This window comes from Sorex araneus, chromosome 10 (assembly GCF_027595985.1).
Source record: "Sorex araneus isolate mSorAra2 chromosome 10, mSorAra2.pri, whole genome shotgun sequence".
Taxonomy (NCBI): Eukaryota; Metazoa; Chordata; class Mammalia; order Eulipotyphla; family Soricidae; genus Sorex; species Sorex araneus.
Genome location: NC_073311.1, coordinates 38278860 through 38302227, shown reverse-complemented (window position 1 = coordinate 38302227; position 23368 = coordinate 38278860). Strand labels below are relative to the sequence as shown.

The window sequence follows — 23368 nt, the reverse complement described above, 5'->3', positions numbered from 1 at the left end:
CCTCTAACCTGATACCTTACAGTAACTTGCATCCTTGTGCATAGGAAATGTTAAGCCTACATTTGCTTAATGGAAGAAGATCATACTTTTATGCTAATGAGCATTATCAATGCCTTGCTTCAGCCAACATTTACCTTTATTAGCTCATTATCTTTGAGGAGTTAAGGATAATCATGTTAATAAAGGAAAAGACAGTTCCAACAATAACAAGCAGGTGAAGGAAGTGGTAGTTGTTTTAGAACTTACTGAGACTATCTAAAACTACATTAAAGCTTATTTTTGAAGTTATTTCTATACTACTTTTATGAAAAAAATGGCACTAAAATAATGTGACTTCTACAGACCTATTTACAGTTGCTGGTGATCTAGTCCTTTCAAACAAAGAGAACACCCAAGATTTAACCCCAACCTAACATTTCTTTTTCAAAAGCCCCCAGTCCATAATGGTGGTAATCAATTACACTACCTGGGTTAGTATTGTGGGTTTTTTTTCCCATAATATTAATTAACTTCTATTCCAATGTATCCATTTAACTCTAATTTTTTTTACTGTCATTAGGAAGGAAGTTTCTAACAAGATCTCATTCTGTTGACACTTATTAAAAGATTTATTAGAAACAGATTTTATCATCTTATTAAGTTGACAGATTAACTCTGCGATTTGCATTCAACATCTATATTTCCAATAAGCATATTTGAATATTTAAATATTTTTATTACCTTCTCTGTGTAATAGTCATTATATTATTTAAAGAAATAATAGATTTTTCATCATGAGGTGGTGAAGCAACAAAATAGTCCCACACTGGTGAAAAAATTTTCTTAGCCAACTCATATTCACCAATCTGATAGGCTGCCTACAACAGAAAGTACAATACCTTATGAGATATTTTGACTTGTAAAATGTATATTTTAAACAAGAATTCAGATCAGGTGCTATCACACTAATTTCATATACAATTATTCACATTTGCTATGTTGTTCTACATCACTACAGTAAGGTAACAACTACCACTGGCAAGGGAGACAGACACATTTTGAAATCTCTTTTATTTCAAAATTGCATAGAAATATGAAACTCTGTAAGGATGTTTCAAATTCTCATAAGCAAAACAAAGATCACATCTGAGCCAAATTAATTTCATTTCCATCTATCTCAGCAGTGCACTCCATTTATTATAGACACTGTTATAATGAACAATCTGTTCCAAGAGAAACAATCAGATTTCCCAAAACCAAAATATGAAATACAGTTCATTCTTTCCTGGTTCCTGAGTGACACTTTCAGAGATTTCTTGCAACAAAGGGTTCACAGCTGAAAAGAGTGAAAAATAAGAGACACTTTCTAGAAGCCATGTTATGTTTTAAGTTTAACACATTTGATATTAGGCCAAATAATGATTTCACTGTAAACCCTAGACGCTGCAGAGAAAACATATCACTGACTTGCCTATTTTTGAATATATTTCATCTAAAATGTTTCTAAAAATTACTCTACCAGGACCAGAGCAATAGTACATCAAGTTGGGCACTTGCCTAGCACACAACCAACCCATGTTCAATCCCCAGCACCTCATGTGGTTCCCCTCTAAGCCTGCCAGGAGCAATTTCTAAGCATGGGTCGTACTGCCAGGTATGGCCCAAAAGCCAAAAAATGAAAAGAAAAGTTCATTCTTTTTAAATACATATAACTATATGAAATCCACCAGGTGAGTTGCACACTGCTTGAGATCCTTAATGAAACCAAATAAAACATAAAATGTAAATAATTTAATTGAACTCTTATGTGACATATATAATGTATATTCTACAAGGGAGTAATTTTTTAAACCAAAAAAATGTTTTGTTGTGCCAGAGATTGAACCTAGAGTTTTGCCCATGTGAGGCATGCTTCTCACCCTGAGCCACATCCCAGCCCTGAGACCACGGATTTCTGCCATTGCAATAACACAATCGCTTAACCAAAAAGCTTTTATTAAGTATCTACTCTGCACTAAGCACCTGAAAGGGTACATCCTTCAACGCTTAGAAGGATTACAGTCTCTATTAGACGGTAATCAAGATATAGATATAAAACACAGGGAACCACAGAAAAACTACAACAACATGATCGTGGTGGAGGCATCCAGAAAGTGCCCAGTGGGGCAGAGCATCACAGACCGTTTAGATCAGATAGATGTATCGGATCAGAATGATGTATCGGAATTTGGAGAAAGAAAAAAAAAATATGAGTAAACTGATTGAAGAGGCAAAGCAAAACATAATTGCAGAAAGCCTTGAAAATTAGATGAAGGCATTTAAATATGTCAAGTTTTGGTTCTATGAACTTGACATGTATTAATTCATTGGTTTTTTCGAAGCTCTGTGAAGGAGTTCATTACCTAGTTTCCAAAAGTAGGCATATGTAAAAAACTAAAGGCACGCCGACGGGCGTGAGCACTCGCGGGCTCTCCGAGTGGCTCTGTCTCACCGCCCGAGTTCGGTGCTCTGGAACCGCTGTGTATGGGCTGGATCGGGACGGTCGTTGGCTAAGGGCAAGCGAAGGAAATACAAGGACCAAGCTAGTTGCTGATTAGTTACCGTTTATTCAATCTTCCATCTTTCTCATCTCCCGCACTCCCAGCTCTGTCTTCTCTGGATCTACTCCAGCCTTCTCTGGCTTCTCTAGTCTCTCCTACTTATCTCTCCCACCTAGCCCTCTAGGCTACACCCAGCCAGGTAGCAAAATCAACCTAAGAAAGCCCTTCCTGAGGGCAGGGCATTCCAAAGCCCTTCCTGACTCTTAAGGTTTTTTTTCTTTCCCTAGTCCAAACACTTACTAACATCTTAATACTAGTTATTTTCGCATGGACATAGCAAGAGATACACTGAGGCTTGCAAGGCAGCTCTCCTGGCAACATCTTGCCACAGGCTCAGACTACAGCACTCAGGCCAGATTAATCACTCCTAACCCTAGCAGGGTCCAAATCTAGTTATCACTGTTTGGATCATGACAACATTTGTCCATGATCAAGCTCTTAACTTATAGTTAAGCATTAGGCACTTTGGCCAGGCCCATCTCGATGCCAGGGTAGCACACAGCTCACCGCTTGCCCTGGGTCTGTCTCGTCCCTCGTCAGGACCCTGCTTTTGGGGGTGCTAGGAAGTAAGGGCAGCTGAGGCTTAGGTCGAGAGAACAGATGCCCAGGAGGAAAATATCATGTAGAGTCAAATGACTCCCAGGTTACAAAAGCATAACATTTGCTTAGTCTTCCTGTGTCCATACAAAAAGGACATTGCTCTGAATAAACTATGCAAAGGACTCAAGGAGAAGAGAAAAACAATATTTACAAGTCAACAGAACACTAAGAAAGAAGCTACAAATAAACAAAGAGGAATGGGAGCACTGTAACAGGAGTAAACCAGTAAACCTAAACTACCTGAGGCTATATTATCCTACATATCCCCCTTTTTCTTTTTACAAAAACACAAAAATTTGAAAATGAGGAACAATTCCAAATCACAACACAATTCAAAATCACAATACAGTCTTATTAGTTGTACTAAGATTTCAGTCCAACCCTGGGCCCAGAGCAGTGCTTATAGTAAAGCATCCAATTGTCCTGCACTGTCCAGGGGTGATGAGAGTCACCAATGATAAGAGTCATTTAGTCCTGTTCTGAAGAAATGAAGTGTCTGGATCAAAACTGAAGAGTTGTTCCTGTAACAGCATCAGTAGCGGTTGCAACAATGAGTCCCAAGGGAGCATTTGCTAAGTCTTCCTGTGTCCATACAAAAAGGACATTGCTCTGAATAAACTATGCAAAGGACTCAAGGAGAAGAGAAAAACAATATTTACAAGTCAAAAGAACACTAAGAAAGAAGCTACAAATAAACAAAGAGGAATGGGAGCACTGTAACAGGAGTAACTACCTGAGGCTATGTTATCCTACAGACATCATTCTATGCCTACGTTATGACAGGCATTTGAAAATTGCTGTTTATTTTCAGTAGTTTTATGTGGTAGTATTATTATAATGAGCACTGTGCTTGCTCATTATTTGATTTGCTAATTCACCTATTTAATTATATAGCTATATAAATACATAGTTATGTATTTAATTACGTAGCTATATTATTTAAATATGTAGCTATATATTTGAATTGTCTATGTATATTTATATTTTGTTTTATAACCGTTTTGCAAATAAGAAAATTGAGACTAAGCAATTTAACTAAAATTATATTCTCTAAAGTCAAGACTAGAATATTGCTCACAAATTTTTAATTTCCTGTTTTATTTCATACCATCTAGCCATGTGCAACTTAAAGTGGAAGATCAAAAGAAATTAGGTTATAGAATGGAAAAATTGGAAAACACGTAATTTATAAAATTTCCTCAAAAATTTTTCCAACTAGCAGGGGCAGTGGGGGGACAAAGAGATAATCCCATGGATAAGGCACCTGCCTTGCACATGGCTGACCCAGGTTCAAGTTCCAGCACCCCATAGGGTTCCCCAAGCCCTGCCAAGAGTGATCTCTGAGTGGAGAACAAGAAGTCAGTCCTGAATATTGCTGGATATGATCCCAAAACACAAACAAACAAAGAAAAAACAAAATAAATGTTTTTCAAGTGGCCTAAATAAAATAGCTTTCTACATTAAAAGAATACCTAGCAAATGTCCACCTCAATTTATTAATATCAAGAGCAAAAACACAACCTAAAATACCAAGCCAATTTAATCACTGGCAGCTAGTAAAATGTTCCCATATTGTACTGAAAAATATTTGATGTTCTTTTTTAAAAAAACAAAACTATCCATAAACTAAAAAATAACCACTCTCATGAAAAACTGATGGAAATTCCAAAATAAAAGTACATTTTCTTGCACTCAAAAGCCTAAGCTAAAGGTGTAAATTGAAATGGCTTACTAAAGTGAGAACATTTTGCTTCAGTTACTTAATATTATGAGAGAGAGTGCTCATAAACTGTCATACTGAACTACAGCGCTGCAAATATAACGTCAATAAAGAAACAGGTCATTACTTTAGGACACTTCTCATTATCCCAGCAGTAAGCTTGGACTTAGTTTTATTAACTTTCAATGAAAGTTCTGCCAAATGAAGCCCATGAGTCAAACCACTCTCTGGAGAAAAATTAGGCCTTGATGAAATATTTGGTTCCTTACTTGGAAATAACTCCATCACTGCAAATTAGGGTTTATATTACATTCCAAAGAAAAACATCAGAAACCCATGAGCTGATATGACATGCTAAACCAATACTAGACAAATTCTAGCAATTCTCTCCCATTAAATTTTCTTTGAAAATATAATACTATAAAATGCCACTAAGATCTTACAGCTAATAATACTAATAAACTATTAAGAGGCAAAAATAGCATCTTGGACATGACAAAACTTAGAATAGTCATAAGCTCTACAGCTAACAATAGTCTTAAAATTAGATGTTTGAGACTTAAGTCAATGATTCACTCTTTCTAGTGTTATATTCACTGCCACTATGCCTTAAGTGAGGCAATCATTTCATTTAAAGTGTTAAATTATTAGTATATCATAAGTAAAAACAATAATCATATCTGTTGTGTCCAAAGAATGATTAGTGGTATGGTAAACATCTGACTACACTTAATATATAAACATTAATATTCATAACACTGATATTCCATTTAATATTTATAACAGCCCTGGGAAGTTGCTACAACTATTATTCAATTTACAGATGAAGATGACTTGCCTAATATCATCAGTAGCATGATGTGCTAAATTTTTTTTTTTTTTTTTTTTTGCTTTTTGGGTCACACCTGGCGATGCACAGGGGTTACTCCTGGCTCTGCACTCAGGAATTACCCCTGGCCGTGCTCAGGGGACCATATGGGATGCTGGGATTTGAACCCGGGTCGGCCGCGTGCAAGGCGATAGCAAAGCCCTACCCGCTGTGCTATCTCTCCAGCCCCTGATGTGCTAAATTTAAAGTTAGGTCTGTCTTTCTCTTTTAACCCAGACATTTTACTTCTCTAAATGTTTCCTACAAAAGTAAATATGGATGCAGACAAAGAATTACATACAAAGATATGCACAACAACTTTGCTTATACTAGCAAGAAAAAAACTAGAAAATATTTTAATCTATAGCAATAAAAATTACTATATAGATAATGATAATGACTTATGTATAAGAATCTAGACCATGCGGCCATTTAAAATTATGTCTTGGGATTGGAGATAGAGAATAGTGGGCCTTGCACCGCACTGACTCATACTGATCTCACCATTCCATCCAGTTCCCCAAACCCTGCCAGGAGTGATCCCTTCGTACAGAGGTTGCAGTAGTTCTGGGCTCAGTTGAGTGTGTTCCCACCAAAAAGAAAATTATGTCTTGAAAACAAACATAATAGAATTGCTTATTAAAAACTCAATTGTAGGAGCCAGAGTGATAATACAGCAGATAGGGCATTTGCCTTGCACGCGGCTGACCCTGGTTTGATCCCCAGAATCCCATACAGTGTCTCATACCAAGAGTAATTTCCGAGTGCAGAGCCAGGAATAACTACTGAGCATTGTTGGGTGTGACCCAAAAGGCAAAAAAAAATTTAATTATAAGTTAAATGAAAGTATAAGAATATAAAAATGCCATGATTTAAAAGATATATATAAATTTATATACACACATATGAGTATGAGTACACATATATGCACACACAAATGAAAGGACATTCCAGGCTGGGCAATTCTATGCTTGTGGGGAACTATCATTTGTGTTCTAGAGTGCGTATTCCTATTTTATTACAGCTGCAACTACACACAAGATGCGCCTAGGTTATAACAACCAAAAATGTCTCCTGACATTAACCAGTGTTCCCTTGGAGACCAAAAACACTGTACCAGGTAAGAAATGCTACACTGATGATAGAACAGAAATTATTTGTTTACCTCTTTGTTCCTTTTCAGTTTTTTCCCAAGTTTCTAAAAGTTATCACTACCATAATCTAGAGGGAAAAAATTTTACTGTGAAACTCAAATGAACAAAATAGGAGAATTGTTCCTATTTTATTACAAAACTTCAATAATGGAAAATACATCTTACAGAAGTTTTCAAATTTATGCTGTTCTTTTTTTCCATCATAAGTTACTTCATAGGGAAAAAAATTATAAAGAATTAGTAGAAATCCCTTCTACCTGTGTCAAGAACATTCGGGTAGTAACAGTGGAAAGAGGTGGATAAATCAGAATTGGTTTCGTTGACTCCCCAATAGAATCACCGATGAGCTTCCCACTAGAAGAATAGGCAGCAACTGCAAATATATATTTTTCATTGGTTTCTAATCCTTTCACCTCAAAAACGGTTTTACCATCAGCTGGTATCTGGTGACAGAAACATATTTTAAGTTATACATGGAAAATTAAAGCAAGTCTTTTCTTTCTAATATTCTCTCTTCTGTCTGTTTTTTGTTTTTTTTCCTTTTTTTTTGTTTAATCACCATGAGATATAGTTACAAAGTTTTCATGATTGAGTTTTAGTCATACAATGATCGAATACCCATCCCTCCACCAGTGCACATTTTCCACCACCAATGTCCCCAGTATCCCTCTCACCATCCCCACCCATCCCATCCCTGCCTCTGTGAAAGGTATCTCTTCCTTTTTACTCTCTCACTTTTGAGCATTATGGTTTGCAATGCAGATACTGAGAGGCCATCGTGTTTGGTCTTTAGTCCACTTTCAGCACACATCTCCCATCCCGAGCAATCGTCCAACCATCATTGATTTAGTTGTCCCTTCTCCATCTCAAATGCCTTTTCCCCCAGCACCTGAGGCAGGCTTTCAAACCATGGAGTGACCCTTCTGGCCCTTGTCTCTACTGTCCTTAGGTGTTAGTCTCATTTTACATTATTTTATATTCCAGAAATGAGTGTAGTCATTCTATATCTGTAACTCTTTTTCTGACTATTTCACTTAGCATGACACTCTCCATGTCCATCCACTTATAATCAAATTTCATGTTCACAATAGCCCGAATCTGGAAACAACCCAAATGTCCGAGAACAGATAACTGGTTAAAGAAACTTGGTACATCTACACAATGGAATACTATGCAACTGTTATTCTCTCTTTTGAAGTACCTATCTAAGACAATTTCTCAATTTTTTTATGAGGTTATAGTCTTTGTCTTTATTGTTTTTAAGATTGGTAAATGTGGTTTAGGTTGCAAGTTCTTAATATGAGATATGTGTTATAAACATATACCCTCATCAAATTGTTAGCATTTTTCATCAGTTTGTAATACTTAATAAGAAAAATGTCTAAACTTAAAGTCGTTTTTGAAGTAATTTGATAGCATTTCTTCTTTTATTTCTGTACAATTTTTAAAATATTTTCTAACCCCCAAATCATGCCTATTCATTATCTTTTCTTCTATCTGCATATTTCAATAAAGCACTCTCTTATATCTTATAAATCCAGAATATGTTACAATAATAATAGTGTTTGGGGTGAAAACATAACAGATATGTATGATCTACACCAAACCTATTTCTATAAAAGCTTCAAAAGGAAGATCTTTCTTATTTCATGTTCAGCATTTGATCAAACTTTCTATTGATCTAAATATTCAAAGAAAGGAGCTGAAAGAACTAGTCTATAATTGTCATTTTATTACTGAGATTTTTGTTGACGTGGGTGAACTACAGATTCAAAAACTGATGTCTGTGTGATATAAAAGAAATCTGAGAAATGACAGCTAAATGTGATGAATCAAAACACCGGAACGATCTCATTGTGGCCAGCCAAGATGTTTCATTCCCACTCATTACAAATTTGCCTCTAAAAAGGTGAGGCAATGTCCAGTGTCATGAGGGATAAGAATTGTAGCACTGTAGTCCCGTTGTTCATCGATTTGCTGGAGCGGGCACCAGTAACGTCTCCATTGTGGGACTTGTTGTTACTGTTTTTGGCATATCAAATACGCCACGGGTAGCTTGCCAGGCTCTGCTGTGCGGGCAGGATACTATCAGTAGTTTGCCAAGATCTCTGAGAGGGATGAAGGAATCGAACCTGGGTTGACCACGTGCAAGGCAAACGCCTTACCCACTGTGCTATCGCTCCAGTCCATCATGAAAGACACATGTGAAAAAATGAAAAAGTCAAGACCAGATAGTACAGCAAATAGGTAGGGTGCTGGCCTCGCATGCAGCTGATCCAAGTTCAATGCCCAGCACCCCAGATGGTCTAACAGATGGTCCGCTAGGTGGTCCCCAAGCCCTAGGAGTGATTCCTGAGCAGAGCCAGAAGTAAGCCCTGAGCACCACTGGGTGAAACCCAAATTTTTAAAAAATGAAAATCATTTCATTTCATTCGTTTCTGGATTTCCTTTATCAATCAGTTAAAATTAGAAAAATTCATGAAGTGTCTACAAGGGAGGAAACAATTATCATGAATGAAGCTTTTAGTAATATTTCAGAAAACTAAGAAATTCTTTTTAGTATTGATAACATTTCAGGATACGAAGGGTGTTTGACATACCATTTCTCCTGAGTTTGGAAGGTGGTTATTGTTTAACCTAACTTTCCCAAAGCTCCCTTCAGCTTTGCAACCCAAAATGGAGTACCAGGAGACCTGCCAAGAAGGGAGAAAAGCCGACAGTTGCTGTCTTATCAAACATTCGGCATCTTTTATCACAGCGTATGGAGAGGAATACTTCTATAAATATATTGTAACACTTCAAGGGTCAGGGATGTCGCTCAGTGCTCTCCATGTGTAAGGCCCTGGGTTTAATCCCAGTCCCCCCCAAAAAAGGTAATTATTCAAATTTTAAAACATGAACTCTAATTTTACAAGTAGACTCAAGCTTAACCTTAAGGAAAGAAAGCTACATTGAGGACTCATTTACCTAGGATTACCAATACTAAGATGTTTTCTTTTCTTGCTTATGCTACTTTAGCTATTATTGAGCAGTTTGTAGATATTAACTATCATCAGAAAATTTGCACACACATTCCAATATTCACAATATCCCTAGAAGATGGAATTATTATTTACAGACAATTTCATAGGAAATTAAGAGACATAGAAGTGGTCAATAGTTTGCGCAAGATTAGCTAGTTAACAAGAGTGTATTAAAGACAGCTTCTATTTCAACCATTTTTATTAAAGAATCATGATTTACAATACTGTTAATTAGATATTTTATGCACATACCATCCCAACTTCACAGACATCAGCAGTGAGGAGGAATTTTTTCCCTTCACTACTCCTAAGGTCCCTTCCCAGCCACCACCCTCTCCTCTCCTCAGCAAGCTCAGCTCTCTCAGTAAATACCCAGTTTCCAAGCCTTTGGTCATTTGTTGTTCTCTTAATGTTCTTCTTTGTATCCTACCTCTGAGAGAAAGAGATCTTTTTCTTTCTTATTGTGGAGTGTTGACGCCTACATAGCTATAAATCTAAACTCCTAAAATTCCACACACTTGTGAATCAATAATCAGTTTTAAAAATTTTCAAAAACAGTACACTTTCCTTTGTTTTTAATGGTCTATAAAAAAATTACCAGTAAGACTATTTGTAAACTAATATATTTTTTAATTTACATGAAATAGATATAACTATTTCTTAAAGGTATCTTAATCTTGATGATAAAAACAACACTGAAATATGTTAATATTTTATTAAATATGACAAAAACAAGTGGGAAAGATGTAAATTGTATCATTCCCAATAACGTGCATTGCAGCCAGGGAGCTAGTTAGCTGGGCCGGAATGTGTGCTTTGCCTGCAGGAGTCAGAGTCCAATCCCCAGCATCTCTATCCTCTCCAGAGCACCGCCAGGAGGGACCTACTAAGTATGAGCTGAGAGTGGCCCGGTCTCCTCTGAGCACCAGTGTCTGGCCCCAGAACCAAAAAATAACAGGTAGCTAAATGCAAAAAGACGTACAAAAAAGCATGGAATAAAGCATCCCTCAATAAGATTAGTGGTAGAGATCCATGGCTAAGATAGTACGAGTGCAAGGTAATTGATTCCTCCAAGCTAAAAATATTCTGAAACATGATATCACTTTGATACTTCTTAAAATACAGGCATAAAGCAAAAGTAAAATGAAAATTCCATAGAAAAGACCAAACTTAAAATTTGATTAATAACCAGACGACAGTCCTCTTAACAAGATGTCAAATAATGGAGAGTCCTTGTTGAGATGAACGTGTCCTACTATAGGAGAAAAGAGAACAAGTTTAATATCTATGGAGCAGAGTGCCTAAGGAACCATAGCACCTAGAGATGGGGAGGGGGTGTCCTCATTGCAGAGTTCCCTTCCCCCCAGAGGTACAACCTCACCTAACAACCTAAATTACAAGGGAAGAGGAAAAAATGTAAGAAGGGAAAATGTAATTTTTCTTACATTTAGCCTGCTATTTGTTCACTTCCAGGTCAACAGAAAAATCCTACTGGTTTCTAGTTGTCATAAATAGCTCTCAATCCTGAATCACTTTTTAAAACAGTTTGTACAGATGTAACTTTTTTCACTTGTTTTGTTTGAAAGCCACACCCAGTGATGCTCAGGACTTAAACCTTCCTCCATGCTCAGAGATCACCCCTGGTGGTGCTTCGGTGATCTTGTGCTGGTGCCAGGGATCAAACTGGGGTCTGCTGCATGCAAGGCAAGCACCATCACCTGTTACCATGTCCAGCCCTGGATACAACCAGCTTTTAAAATTAAAAATACCGGGGCTGGAGCAATAGCACAGCGGGTAGGGCATTTGCCTTGCACGCAGCCAACCCGGGTTTGATTCCCAGCATCCCATACGGTCCCCTGAGCACCGCCAGGAGTAATTCCTGAGTGCAGAGCCAGGAATAACCCCTGTGCATTGCCAGGTGTGACCCAAAAAGCAAAAAAAAAAAAAAATTAAAAATTAAATTAAATTAAAAATACCTAAGCCTGCATAGCCTTGAAATAGGAATTTGTGTTGCATGTGTCTAAATCTTCATAAATTTCCATGGAAAATTTTTAGTAAGAACTATACACAGACAGAACTACTGGAAAAACAAAGCATTAGATATATCTGAAAGCTAGTGTTAAGGAAAAATCAAATTCTCTAGCAGCCTTCTTAGTGAAGTTGGAAGCATGTCAGTCTCATAATCTGAAGGAAAAATAAAATTCTCTGACACAGAAAAATAAAACACTTAAGAAACTTTCTTTGATTTCCCACTAAAAGGGGGCAAAATTTTTCATAATGGTAAATAAAGGGCACAAAAAGTATTTATGACTCAAATTACCAGTGCTCTAAATTAATCTCTATATAAACCAGAATTTGGAGAGGAACAATCTCTCTAAAAGCATTTTTATAAAAAAATGTTTTAATTTTATTTTATTCCACATATAAAAACATGTTAGTTTATATAACCCTAAGCATTGTAGGATTAGAATACAAAGATACTATGAACAAATTACCACTAGCTATAGAAGTTAAAGTTTACAAATAACATCGGCATATTCAACTATTAAAAGAGACTTCAGTAAAAAAAAATGCCTTAGGATGAGAATCTGATCAAGCAAAAACTGGCAGAAGCTGCAAACCCAGAAGATTTAGTTAAGTTCACAGCACCATCTAGTGCTGAGGAGTAAGTAACAGAAGGCAAAACTTGCTTCAAATACACAAATCTACTGAGCAAACAGATAAACAACGGAATGACAGTGCTACAGTGCTACTAATGTATAGAATATACGTAAAACTTCATATAACGTGCTGTGACAAGTGCTGCAATCACTGGCATCTTCTTACTTCTAAACTTTACAAAATAAAATTAACTGGTCACGAATATGAAATATAAACATGTAATTTTAGTTGCACATAGGAAGTAAACATTTTTAAATAAACAGAGTAAGGGAATAACAACTGGTCCAAAGCAAGAGAATCTGAGAAGAGGTTTACAGAGCTGAGTTTTCCAAGGTGAACAGGTAGGGAGTGAGAGTGAATGGGAGGGGATCCTGGGACAATGGTGGAGGAGAGCAAATACTCTGGTGGAGGGTGTGTGGTGGGGGAGCTGCGTGAATGAAACCCTATCATCAAACATTATTGTAAATCACAGCGCTCCATATAAAAACATTTTTTCTTAAAGTAAACCTCAAGTTGCAGCCACCTCTAGGCCAAGTTCCCAGGCACTGGAGATTAGAAAAGACCTCATTCATTCTTCAATAAACATATCCAGAGTTCTGATTTATAATGTGGCTAGAATTGTCATTTGTTTACATTTAAAAGATCCCCATTTACTTGGAAGAACTTTGAAAAGTACCACTAAATTCACTATTCCCAAATGTCCTCATGCCCATCAATGACTCTTCAGAATAATTTGTACCCTGTTCAAATATCTGATTTCACTTCAATTAAAACCTTAATCAGCATATGTGGCATTGTGACAAAGAATCTTATAAATGTTTCCTTACTGTTCCTCTTTACTATATATTTAAATACAGCAAGACTAGACGGAGCATAACAGGACATGCACAGTGGGGAAAGTCATGAAGAAACTAAGAATCGTGACGTTAAAAACATAATCCCAGTGCTCAGTGCTGAAATATAAGGATTTTTGACTCCTGAAAGCAATACTATTATTAATCAGGAAAACCATAAAAGTACTTTTGCTGTTCTACTTTTGAGATAAGGATCATAATGGATAGCATACCTTAACATTTGTAGTAAATGGAGCTGGTTTCAAGGTCACAGAACAATGAGTTCGGGACAACAGGAGAGGTGGAGGAGGGACTTTGCTCTCTTTTCTTTCAGAACTTTCCAAACATTTCTGACATAAATATAAAGCATTTTGTTCCATTTCAGCCTTCTCAATTAAAGAGTATGCTTCCTATAATAAAAGAGCATCAAATTTCAAAATCTTAAGCTTTGTTTATGTCTGTAGATTTTGGTGGTTTTAAACATCATTTTTCTATATGTCATATTTTGAGCCTCAGTAGTTAATAAGTAAAATATACTTATTTTATACCATAGGATTATTTTTGCTGCTAAGCAAAGCTAAGTGAAAAAAGGTATTAAACTATAGTATTATATCAGCTCTCTATTCACTATTATACCATAATGGGACACATTTCAGTTTCAGGACAAACCCTCCAAATATTTACCAACATGTTTCATTGTCCTTATGAAATTCTTAACACATTCATGTTCATATCAATAATAAACAGCACACCTACTCTTACTAATTTGAATTGTGATTTTCAAGTATAAAACTACTACTACATGTGGTTTATTTACTGAGTTTGGTTTTCTTTGAGGGAGGGCATATCTGGCAGTGTTCTGGACTTACTCATGGTTCTGCATTCTGGGACCACTCCCCGCACAGCTCAAGGGACCATATGAGGTGCTCCAAATAGCATGCGAGTCATCCACATACAAAGCAAGCATTCTACTCACTGTACTATCTCTTGAGGCCTATTTATTGAGTTTCTTACTATCAGCAAGAAGAAGTAAAATATACAGAATTACTTATTATGTGGGTTAGAGCGACAGCACTGAGGGTAGGACGTTTGCCTTGCACACAGCCGATCCAGGTTCGATTCCTCCGTCCCTCTTGGCGAGCCTGGCAAGCTACCGAGAGTATCCCACCCGAATGGCAGAGCCTGGCAAGCTACCCGTGGCGTATTCGAAATGCCAAAAACAGCAACAAGTCTCACAACGGAGATGTTACTGGTGCCCACTCGAGCAAATCTATGAATAATGGAATGACAAACAGTGATACTTATTATGTAAAATTGAAGGAAATGCAATCACATTTTTTAGGAAATTACATATGAAAGGTTAACATATAAAACAAGAAAACAGATACATGTAATATTTTAAAAGAAGGGTTAAAACGATAGCAGTAATCCATGTATATGGAGCATTTCTGTATCACTGCCATCCCGTTAGCTCATCAGTTTGTTCAAGTGGGCATCATTAACATCTCCATTGTGAGACTTGTTACTGTTTTTGACATATCAATTATGCCACAGGTGGCTTGCTCCAGCTTATATGAAGCATAACATATCAAAATTACAGGATGTAGCAAAATCAGTTGTTAGACACAAGTGTATAGCAAAAATGCTTGAATCAAGAAGAGGAGCTTGGAGGAGCAGTGTGCAATGCAGAACAGTGGAGTGTGGAAGATATTTGAGTCACAAGCTTCTAAGTCAGATGCTTGCAAAATGCAACCCACTCAATAGCTATGAAGTTGGACTCCTGAACAACTATTATCGGTTTTGTGGGGTGATTTGGAGGAGGCCATGCCCAGCAGTTCACAGGCATTGCCCCTTCTGTGCTCAGGGATCACTCCTGGTGGTGTGTCCAGAACCATATGGGATGCTGGGGACCAAACCCAGATAGACCTCAGCAAGGAAAGCACCTTACCTGCTATACTATCACTCCAGCCCTCTAAAAACTATTAATAGGTACACATTACTACTATCCTGTTCCTTCAAACTGACCAAACTTTGATCACATACTTTCTGTCATACACCAGATACTCTGAACTCTGAGCATGCTAGACCCAGTGTATAATTGATAAAAGGCATTTGTAACAACAAATGCCCAGCAATCATCCAGACCCAGACACACTCAGAGTCATAAGCAACAATTCAATTTTGCAAGCATGAACCCCTGGTCATTGCTCAGATTAGCTTCTACTCAGAACTTTCATTCCTAGACCTCATATAGTGCCAGGTATAAATGAAGAAAAGGAGGAATTTACCCACATTTATGGACGCAGACAAAAGTCCTGGAATATCTCCAAGCACAAGAAGAAAAAAATAATTACTTAATGAAGAAAAAATAAGAGATTTGTAGCATAACATTAAGAATAATAACATTCACACCACAGAGTTTCCAGAAGGAAAGGAAACAGAGTAAAAGGAAGAATTTTTGATGGAAGAACCAGAAATTTCCTCAGTCTGGGGACATATATTTATTTACCCAGGAAGTCCAAAGAGTTCAAAACAAAATGAACCCAAACAGCAAGTCATTGCAATTAAAATGGAAAGTCCAAAAAGTGATAGATTCCTAAAAGCAACAAGAGAAAGACTCATTTAGGCCACAAAAAAAGTAAGAGATAGTATAGAAAGTAGGATGCTTGCCTTGCATGTAGCCAACCAAGATTCAATCCCCAGGACCTCATCACTGTATCACTGTATCACTGTATCCCATTGTTCATTGATTTGCTCGAGCGGGCACCAGTAATCTCTCCATTTGTCCTAGCCCTGAGATTTTAGTAGCCTCTCTTTATACGTCCTTCCCAAGGGTGACACATTGGAAGCTCATTTAGGGTCAGAGGAGTGAGACCCATCATTGTTACTATTTTTGGCATATTGAATATGCCACGGGAAGCTTGCCAGGCTCTGCCGTGTGGGCAGGATACTCTCGGTAGCCTGTCAGATTCTCCGAGAGGGAGAAATAGACAATAAGAGGAGACTGCTTCGCTCTCTTCTGGGAGCTTTGTTTTAGTCTCTGGGTATTGGCTGTTGATGGGATTACATGTGCTGGGAGCAGTTTGTGGTTGTGACTGCCTAGCTACTGGAAAAAGGGGGATCTGGATGGTGGAGGCCCAGTCCCGATCCAAGCAGGCTTAGATATCTCAGCTCTGGGTCCCGCACACCTGGGTCCCTCTGCCGGTGCCTTCATGCATGAGGCTCATAAAGTCCTCATAAAGTCCCCCAAACCTAGCTAATAGTGATCCCTAAGCACAGAGCTAGGAGTAAGCCCAGAACACTGCCAGATGTGGCTCAAAAACAAAAAACAAAAGCAGAAAGAAAAAAGCAGATAAAATCAGCCTTTTAAAAAAATTACATAATATCAAGGAAAGAAGCTAATCCCTTAAAAATTTGGAGACTCTTCTCTCCTCTAGATGTTGTTTAGCACCTATAAACGACAGCAGCAGCACTAGCTCCCTGACTCTGATGTTAACACAGATTACTTCTGACCTCCTCTTATTTGACTATCCACAAACTGCCTGGAACTTCTACACTTACTCCCAAAATTTGATCAATTTCAACTTTAAATGCCCCCAGCAACATATATCCCATAGACCAAACAATGTATTCATAAAAGTATTAAAGTTTCAAATGTCTAAACCGGAGCCTCTGATTTAAGTAAATCAGATAAATTTTATAAAAGGATTCAGGTAAACGCTAAAGCTACCTAAATTAAAATCCAAACTGTGTGAGCAAAATCACTGTGCTGCTAATAAGATTTCATAAATAAGCAAGGTATAAGAGGTCCAGAGATATGGCTCAAGTGGAAGAGAACATCCCTGCATATATAAAGCTATATTCAATCCCCAACTCAAGGCACCCCCTGCCCAGTGCTGCCCCTATAAAAAGACTGCTCCTATAGAAAACAAAGTGATTCAGGAGTATTTCAATGTGCATCCTTGAAATAAAAGAGAAAGAAATGTTATCAGAAAATAAATCCTAACAAAGAACAAGGAAGAAAAAAATTCAATAAAAGCAACTCAACTGCGAAAGAATAAACACCATCGATATGGACACAAATGCTGCCTTCAACAGCAATATTCCCTAGAGCACCAAAGTGTTCTGGAACACCCAACTGCAAATCCAGTAACAATGACCTCAGCAGATATGGAGAAGCAGTGGGTTTTCCATGACATGTCAGGTCATTGGAGACACCAAATTCTCCTCTTCCACAGCCTAGCATGTTGCCTGTCATATTAGGAATTTGCTAACCTTGAAAGAAGAAATGAGTCTTTACAGTCACCAAGAAAGAGTCAAGCAAGGAACCTCAACAGTCAGCAGTTTTTTATGGGGATTCACAAGGAAATTTCTGGATGTTTTCTCATTAGTGGCTTGTACTGCAATGGGCTAGCAACAATAGTTCTGAATTACAAAGTATGATGGTCTGGTTGCAAGTTCCCTACCTATTCGAGAAACTGAGTTTCCATTAGAGAAACTGAGGTCTTTTTAGAAGTTACTTGGTGCTTATGAGAACAGATTGACACTAAATACATTTGACAAGGGCTTAACACCCACAGTGCAGCAAAACACTTGTGGAAAGATGTAACGTGATCTGAAGGATGAGATTAATACATACATAAACAACTGTCAGAAGACTAGAATAAGAAAGTGCATGTTTACTACTTGTTAGCAGACCTCCCTGAGGTAGATTCCCAACACTATTACATACATTTCAAAAGGAGATGAAAAGTAGATTTAATCATATACAAGAATCTCAGGAAGGAATATTTCAGTGAACAAAATAGAATAGACAAAGGGGTCTGAGATGTGGCTTAAGTGTTAAGGGTATATGTCTTGCATATTTAAAGCCCCCAGTTCAATCCCTGGCATGACATGGCCCTTTAAATATTGCTGGGTAGAGCCTGGTGACCTCAGAGAACAATATGTAAGATCAGTCAAAGAGAAAACAAAGAAGAAATATGTAGTTGATGGAGAAAAGTATAACTAACTCACAAAAGAAAGTTGTCCTGAGAAAGAAAGAAAGAAAGAAAGAAAGAAAGAAAGAAAGAAAGAAAGAAAGAAAGAAAGAAAGAAAGAAAGAAAGAAAGAAAGAAAGAAAGAAAGAAAGAAAGAAAGAAAGAAAGAAAGAAAGAAAGAAAGAAAAAGAAAGAAAAAAGAAGTCACACATTTCTTAAAACAGAAAATAGAGAAAAAAGGCGGGAGGGGGATGTAAGGGAGATAAGGGAAATGAGAAAATGTGGACAAAGTAAGGAAAACAGGGAAAGGGGAAGGAGTTAAGGGGAAAGGATGGGAAGTAGAAATAATAATAATGACTAACACTCACTGACTCTAATCTGCACCATGTGCCAAGCATTTCAAATGCATCATTTCATTGAATTAGCCACAAACTTCCCATTTTATAAATTAAACCATAAGAGAATATAAGTAACTTGGTTTATGTCATTTGGTTAGTGACAGAACCAAAAATAAAATACTAGACCCTTATACTAACAATCATTGTACTATATGGGCTTAATAAAAAGCTAAGGTAAAAGACGCAATGATATGTAATCTGCATTATGCTTTCAGTGTAATAACCTTAAAATGGTTTCAAAAAAACACTTTAAAAATAAAATGCTGGGGGTATGGTGCTACCAGCAGGTCAACCTGTACCTGTGGGGTGAGTGCATCAACACCCTGATGGTGCCTTCAGACTTCCAGATACCCCAAAATTATCACTATGCCTTTGGCCAGACCCCAACAACTTGGGGCCAAGTTTAGCAAGAAATTAAACAGCCAAAAGTTAGGTATGTGGGAGACACACCCACAAACCACCTCTGGCTCAGCTATATAAGCTCATTTATTGGCCTTATTTCAGAGACCCATAAATCTCAAAAGAGATCAAAAGATGCAATTAGGGCCTGTGGCGCAGAAGTAGGTGGGAATCCGTGACTGAGAGCTCCAGGCCCACTTAGATCAGGACTGGGCTTCCTCCCACTAGGACCCCAGTTTTACAGTAGCTTGGCAGTGACACCCACAAAGTGCCCCTGGCGCCATGTAATCTCATCAATGGCCAAGATCCAGAGACTATAAACTAAAACTCCAGAGAGTACCAAAAAATGTCCTGACCCCACGTCAGGCTGTCTTCACTGGGGGCACCCCAGAGCGGGTCGGGCGAGAGCTCTCCCCGCCCCAAGGGACCCAGGTCTGGCAGCCAAAAACCTCCATAACCCAACTGCTGCCATGCTCAAGGCCGCTCCCCATGCTCAGGCCAAGCCTCTTGCATGAGTGAAGTCCTATGGAACCCAGGTAATGCAGAACTTTGTGACCTTGGACTCTGGGCTCATTGGGACCAAGAGCAGAGATCCTCTACCCACTTTCCCCAGTCTCTGGTGACCCAGGGGTCACGCCCATAAGCCACCTCCTGCCGGCACCTGATAATCTCCATCAGCTACCGTTCAGATCACATGGCTGTTTCTCCCGAAAGGGAACATAACATGAGGTCCCGAGAACCATGCCACTGGAATTCGCACCAGGCTGTTTCACACCGGGTTCCCCAGAGGGAAGCGGGCGAGAGTCCTCCCTGCCCCAAGGGACCCAGCTCAGGCAGCCAAAAACCCCCACAACCCAACTGCCACCACACTCAAGGCAGCTCCCCACATGCTCGGCCGAGTCTCACATGAGTGAACATATTCCTGGACCGCGTGACCACAAAAACAGCCATGTGACACATCATAAAGCACTCCCTACCCATTCTCCATAATTACCACACCACATTTGATGGGGTTCAGAGAGTAGGCAACAAATCATAGAGGGAAATATATATATATGTGCTTATATACATATTTTCAGATGTATATACCAAAGCCACATCACCCAAACTTTAACAACATGTTAGTGATTTCCTACAGAATGTCTTAATGCCTCCTGCCAAACTAGGAAAATCTTCACACTTTTTCCTATATGAACATTTTTTTGTAAGCATGTTCAACAGTTCTTCATAACAGACAATACAAAATATATTATTTCAGTTGTGCTTTGGGACAGGGATTGGGGTTTGGGATGGAAACATCCTGAATTTGGTGATTGGAAGGTGTAATGGTGGTGGGATTGGTGTCTGAATATTGAATGTAATCAAACATTGTGAACTAACTTATAAAATTAAAAACTTCAAGAAAAAGGTAATGTGGAGTTCATGCCCAATTCAATCAGCTTAATCAATGGCTGAATAAATAGCAGTGCTCCTACATTATTAAAAAAATTTAATAAAATAAAATAAATTTTAAAAATAAAAATAAAATGCTTAAAATATATATATTACATATGTATGTAATATACTAAAATATTTTGTTCAGGAGGTTAAAACATGACCTCATGAGAGAAGCCCAAAATCAGAGAGGGGATACTTTTTAGGAAAAAGGTTTTAACTGGTAATAAGTTTAAAGAGTTGATGAGGGGGTGACCACAGGGAGAGCACTGGTCCACAAAGGCACCCTAGGATGACTCAGCAGCAGTAGTACCACCATGCAGATGTGGGGTCATTCCTGGTACCACAGATGTACACTGAGCAGTCCCTGTGCTCTGCTATCTGGCACCTGCAACACCTTACCAGAATGTGAGATCTCCAGCATCCTTCTAAGTACATTCCAGCAACACAACTAAAGTATGCAAGCCCCTGCAAGCAATGCAACTGAAGATGTGCAAGCACTTAAGCCAAGAGTTCTGTCCCCAGCAAACACATCTGAGCACACAACAATCCCTAACCGAACAAACCCTACAACCAGAATGTGTGGAAGTCCCACAGCTGAGTGTGCAACCCCTGGTGAGCATCACCACCAAGTCTGTGTGCAAGACAACAAAGCATGAGTAGAGCTCCTGGTCATCACAGCAGGAAGGGAACGGAGGAAGAGGGGAGGAAGACGGAAGGGAAGGAGATGTATTAAATCAGTTTCCAATAAAAACTATTCATTCACATATATTCTTTCCTAAAACCTGTATAAAAATGATTTCACTAAATGTGATAAAACAGAAAAAGTAATTATACTCAGAAATCTAGTTATTGCTACCCATAGTCAGCACAGTGATATTTAGAAAGTGCCAAGATTAAATTTAAGAAATATTAAAAGTCAGGAGTTATTAGAACTTCCTGTGTTCTATGCTCCTTCCTATGTGGCTTATATTCCTCCAATAGTTCTAAAATAGACCCATAGAATTAAGTTGTCATTAACATTTTTTAAAATATTTACTCTGCTGTGCTCCTACTGGGTGGTAAGTATTGTCGAATTTGGAAGTGTGACTCCAAGAGCTACAGAATATACAGAACTGGGACAATTCTTGGCCTGCCCTCCTCTCCAGGAGGGCCCCAGAGTTTTCAGGCTGGTGTACTCATAAGCTGCATGGCTTGGTTTGGTATTTCTTCCAAGATTAGTCATGAATCTGGACCCTTTTTTTTTTTACATGGCAGAAACTGTGGTAAGTGGGTGTAACTGCTAGAGCTTTAGATGGGAAAGTAGTAAAGAAGCCAACTAAGCTCAATAAACGCAAAAAAAAAATACAGAAGTCTTAACTAGCAACAAACAGCTCAGTAAATCATCAATGACTTTAATAAACCCACTATGAGATAAAACAATTTTCACAAATTTTCTCTCACTGAACTATTTTTAGATAATTCCATTTGCCATTCTGTTGTCACAGTCAATAGAAAACAGATTGCTTTGTGCCTGCTAAGGGGGCAGGCTTGGGGTATGAGTGGGAAACTAGGGTCAATGGTAAAACAAATTTCACAATAGTGGTGGGATTGGTGTCGGAACAACAAATTCCTGAAACAACTGTGTTATGAACAACTTTCTAAACCCCCGTGTTTAAATAAAGTTTTGATTTTTAATTTAGTCTGCTAACCCCAAGTACATAGAGTTGAATCACAATTACTCATTTGGAAACTGCTAACATCATCTCAATTATTAATTAATTTGGGTTCCAACAAATAGTATTCATGATGAGAAATTAGGTGCATTTGATAGTATTGTTTGAAGAGAGGCAGCACGAAAGACAGGCTTGGCACAAAACAGATCAAAGAGATAAAAAGCTCTACACAGTACAATTATTCTGATCTAATGAAGATAGGTACTGGAATGAACAGATGTTAATGAGTTTTAGTCATTTTGTCCCTCTGACCAAGATTCAGATAACTAATTGGCCTGCCTGGCATAACTGTCCTTCTTTTGGCTAGAAAAGAAGACAGTCCCTGGAAAAACCTAGAGGGTCACATCTAATGAGGAAAAAATTTCTCCAAAGGTGATGTCCAGGAGAAGTTAATGGTGGACAGAAAACAGCACTAAACAATCCTGCCCTACCTCTTGTGTATAGGTACCCTGCCTCTTCTAAGTGAGAAATCACATCTGCAAAAATGTTAAAATGTTCAGAGGATGGTTCAGAAGTACTGGACTGGATACACCATAGAGATGCCTCTGGACCCCATGCCAAGCTGTCTCACCAGGGGCAACCCAGAGGGGGGCAGGTGAGTTCCTTTCCCCACCCGAAAAGAGTCCTGGCAGTTGAAAACCTCCAGAACTCCCAGCTGATCTCCACAGGCTCATAGGAGCCTCATCCATAAGTGAAATTGCTGAAAGACCCAGACATGTGGGACTTGGGACTGAAATCTCCAGGCTTGCATGAAGCTCAGAATGGGCGACCTTCCCCCATCTCCCTGTGTTTCCAGTAGCCTGGCAGTCAAACTCAGGAACTGCCTCTGGCACCATATAGCTCATTAACAGCCATGATCCAGAGACTCCCAAATAAATCTCTCAAAAGAGAGCAACACAGAACAGTATGCCATTAGAGATGCCTCTGGAGCCCAAAGTCACCATCCAGTTGTTTTTTTTTTTTTTAAAGTACTGCCCTAAGAGCAGTACTCCTAGGGCCCATGAC

At 38.3% G+C, this 23368-nt stretch overlaps 1 protein-coding gene across 1 annotated transcript in view; it reads right to left on the bottom strand.

The window, feature by feature from the left end:
* The window catches only part of CFAP54 (cilia and flagella associated protein 54), a 330907-nt gene that overhangs the window by 240628 nt on the left and 66911 nt on the right, over positions 1 to 23368 (bottom strand). Inside the window, exons 20-23 of the mRNA XM_055118311.1 lie at positions 13672 to 13848; positions 9522 to 9614; positions 7179 to 7364; positions 721 to 857 (exon numbers count right to left, since the gene is read on the bottom strand). Coding sequence (XP_054974286.1) covers positions 721 to 857; positions 7179 to 7364; positions 9522 to 9614; positions 13672 to 13848 — 593 coding nt within the window. The remainder of the gene's footprint in view (positions 1 to 720; positions 858 to 7178; positions 7365 to 9521; positions 9615 to 13671; positions 13849 to 23368) is intronic.